The following is a 3,781-nucleotide window of genomic DNA, read 5'->3' on the forward strand; positions in this document are numbered from 1 at the left end:
CTCAATTAAAATAGCTAATATACCTATTGCATGATAGGTACACCACGTCAAAAGACACCGACAACTAAATGTGGAACATCCTAAAGATAGCTAAAGAAAGTTCTTGAACCACACTTAAAAACAACTGAACTCATCAACTGGTAAATCCGTGATGTCAGCCTCAAATAAACTGAGATTTTTATACATGTATATGTTACTTTTGTTATGTCTTTGACACTAAAATACATTTAACCAACTGTGGAATTTAAGCTAACAAGTCACAGATTATAGACCATGTAATAAACAGAAAATAACTGTTAATTTCACTGTTACGAACTGTTAATCAAGTTGGAAGGCAAAAAAAAAACCTTCCATATCCAAACAAGCTCATAATCAAAAACCAACAAGTGAACTTTACCTGTCCCCTCCCCACTTCTACAGAAGGACTGAAACATACCAGTACCACATTAAAATTTCCATGAGAGAACACACCCTCCAGAACTCGAAGAGATCTCAACTCTCAAGATTTCAAAGCAACACTTGTTCAAACAAAAAAAATGATTTCAGAGTGACAAATTAACCAACCTCTTTGACCACAAATAACTTTTTTATACATTATTTCACTGTTAATTGTTACACATAATATCACAAGTATACATTTCAGCTTGATAATACGATTATTAAACCTATTACTAAAGATAACTTCAATGTCATAAGCCAAACATGTTTGAAAAACATTAGCAATAATAAAAGATAAATCCCAATACCTAGATCCGTTGGCATATACCAGAGGCAGGCTACAACATATTCAATTGACAACTTGTGCATCTTTGTTACCCCTTAAGATGTGGTCATTGACAGTTGCACCTGACCTCAGATTAGACAGCAAGGCATCACGACCAGACAAGACCACTTGGAAAAAGCCATCCACCTCCTTTGTAAGAAGATCGAGTCCTTGAGAGAAATTCTCTGTTGCTCTGCCTAGCTTCTCAACAGTCTTCGCAAGTGATTCTGTTTCAATGGTATCTACAACACCTTGGATAATAGGGTATAATTCCCTCACAGACAAATCAACCGCTTCCAGCTCGTTCAACACAGTGAATCTTCCACTTGAAAATCTAACTCTAATTTCCTCATTTACAAGATTCTGTAGACCTTTAAAAGTTGGAGCCCAAGAGTACACATCAGCCACATCCATATCCATCAAGTTCTTTGTAGAACCTGAAAAAGCAGTAGCAAACACACCGCACACAAAAACTGTCAGCGCCTTCACTCCATAGATAGCTTGCATCAAAACCTTCCCTTTTGCTGACTTTTTAACCTTTGGAAGATCAGATGACCCGGCCAGATTATCCAAAACGCTGCCACAATTTTCAATTCTAGGGTTTTTAGAACCAATATGCTGCCTCCAACCATCAAGGGAAGAATATGCCTGGAAAAGCTGATCTGATGAGAAGGAGCCAAAATGGTGTAACGTGCACTGAAGTAAAAGACGTCCCTGGTTCAGACGTGATAACTCAGAGCTAAATGCAATGCATATGTCTAGCAACTTCACACTGATGTCCAAGTACACATCTATCCATTTCTCATCCCAATCAGTCACGGGAAGCTCAAGGTTTGTCATTAGGGATTTAATGTCATTGTGACTTTCACAAAGTGCCTGCATAGCCGAAGTCATCCAAGACAAGCTAACAACTTCATCCTTGCTTTTGGGAATGAGGTTTTTCAGCCTCTCTTCCAAAGTTGCCTCGAAATCAGATAATACTGCCAGCAGTTGTGGAGGTAACTTAGTGCCTTTAGGTGCTATCATCCGGAAAGGATTTCCAAACGGGAAAAATGATCTGGGTGGATCCTGTGGACGACTCATTTAGATGTTTTGCTGCAACAAGAAAGGCTAGAAAGTAAATACAAAATCGCTAAATGAAGACCATAGATATTCAATTATCCGTCAAAAGAGAAGCAATTTTTATCTAATAAAAAAAATTTATCTAATAAAAATCAACCGAAGACACAAAAAACTCTATATATTTAATTATTTGTTCCTTAGTTTAATAATATATATGCCCGACTACTACTTTCCATATAATTTTAAACGTATATAGGAAGGCAATATGAAATCTACATAATATCGAAAATATTAAATAACTAGGCTTATTTTGTCAAAAAATAAATTAACTAGTGTCGCACTGACCACTTTAAACTTCATTTACTAATTTACTTCCGTAGTTAAACATTTAGTTTCTTATAACCCGATTAGGCCATTACTACGATAAACATTTAGACATCTTAACGCATTTAATTATCTTTCGGAATTTGAGGTGTAACACGCTATGGCATGTTTCGCCCATAGCTATAAAGTGTGGTCCGCAACAAAAATGGCAGCCGCAATACGACAAAGGTTCGGAGGCCTTTGCAAACGCATTGCTTCGACCTCAACAGCATATATAAGCAATTATCTGCAATATCAAGGATCACAATGTAACTGCAGCCAGCCCAACCGCAATTTAAAACCTTGGTTTAACCAACGAATTCTAAACATCTATCCTAATGATGGTAAGAATGCCAAAAATTTAAAATAAAAATTCTAAAACCAAAAGTTTTCACTTCAGCTCCATCCTAATCAGGTTAAAAATTCTAAATTTTAATCACAAATTAATACCCACCTACCTAAATTTTTCCGATAAAAGCAAATTAGGTAAATCAACAAAACCCATGAAAAATCTTCCTCAAACTAAAGAGTAAAGACCACACGCCTCAGATTAAAATAAAAAAATTCAAACAAAATTAACTATACAAAGACTCTTGATGGATTGATAAGAAAAAATTACTATTTACAAGCAAATCCTAAACAAAGTTAAATAAATTGGAAAAAAAATGGTTTGAACCTAATGAAATACGTTAGATCGAGGACATAGAAAACCATTAAAAGCAAAAGAGTTCATGAATTTGCAAAATCTTCACAAAAAGACAAAGAAAAGAGGGAAAATTGGGAAATTAAAAAATAGAAATAGAAAACGTACGAATGGTTGAGAAATTGAAGGAGACAGAGAGAAAGAAAGTACCTGGGTGGAATGAACCGGATCGAGAGAGAAAAACTAGGGTTTGAGAGTTTTGTTGTTGTTTCCTCTTGTTGTGAAATGTGAATAGTTAGAATCGTAGTGTGTGGATCCGAATATGTGATTTAAGAATTTCTTTTTGTGGAATTTATTAAAGCTTGGTTCCAACTCATAAACGTGTTCTAATACTATTGGCGCCTTCACCCTTTATACTATCTTTTCCACTTGTGTACTTGTATTTTCTTGCTCCAAAAATTTAATGGTCTTGTTAACAAATGTCCTCGTATATTTCTTAATTTGGATTTGAATTTCGATAATACACATTTTAAATAGTAAACTTTATAGAAATTGATATTTAATGTCTTGAAAATTGAACTATTTGAATATCCTAAGATTTTTAAGGATTCTTAAATGTGGTTAACAATTTTCAATGCATTGAATATCAATGTCTATAAAGTTTACTATTTAAAATGTGTATTATCGATATTCAAAACCAAATTAACTCAATAGGAAATATTGAAAAGGAATCAACCTAATCGTAAAAAACTATATTTGGTTCAGATGTATTTGAATCATTTTTTGACATAATTGTGTGGTTTGTTTTGATTTGTGCATTTTATTTTACCAAACCGCACCTAATCGCAAAATAAAAGAAACATTAATTAAACTTATGTCATCTAACTCAAAACTCGTAGAAAGTCAATGGAAACTTTATAGAATGTCATGTTTTTCTTTCGTGGGGGAAA

At 34.1% G+C, this 3,781-nt stretch overlaps 1 protein-coding gene across 1 annotated transcript; it reads right to left on the reverse strand.

The window, feature by feature from the left end:
• Positions 1 to 548: 548 nt before the first annotated feature.
• LOC11416891 (protein BPS1, chloroplastic) lies at positions 549 to 3,208 on the reverse strand. Its single transcript, XM_003624002.4, has 2 exons — positions 3,042 to 3,208; positions 549 to 1,858 (listed from the first exon to the last, which is right to left on the reverse strand). Exon 2 carries the CDS (start codon positions 1,844 to 1,846, stop codon positions 788 to 790), a length of 1,059 nt encoding a protein of 352 aa, XP_003624050.2. The 5' UTR covers positions 1,847 to 1,858; positions 3,042 to 3,208; the 3' UTR covers positions 549 to 787.
• Between the last annotated feature and the right edge of the window lie 573 nt (positions 3,209 to 3,781).

The sequence above is a fragment of the Medicago truncatula genome, chromosome 7, assembly GCF_003473485.1.
Source record: "Medicago truncatula cultivar Jemalong A17 chromosome 7, MtrunA17r5.0-ANR, whole genome shotgun sequence".
NCBI lineage: Eukaryota > Viridiplantae > Streptophyta > Magnoliopsida > Fabales > Fabaceae > Medicago > Medicago truncatula.

Coding starts and splice junctions, on each gene's coding strand:
- LOC11416891 (XM_003624002.4), bottom strand. CDS start 1,846: ATGAGTCGTCCACAGGATCCACCCAGATCATTTTTCCCGTTTGGAAAT.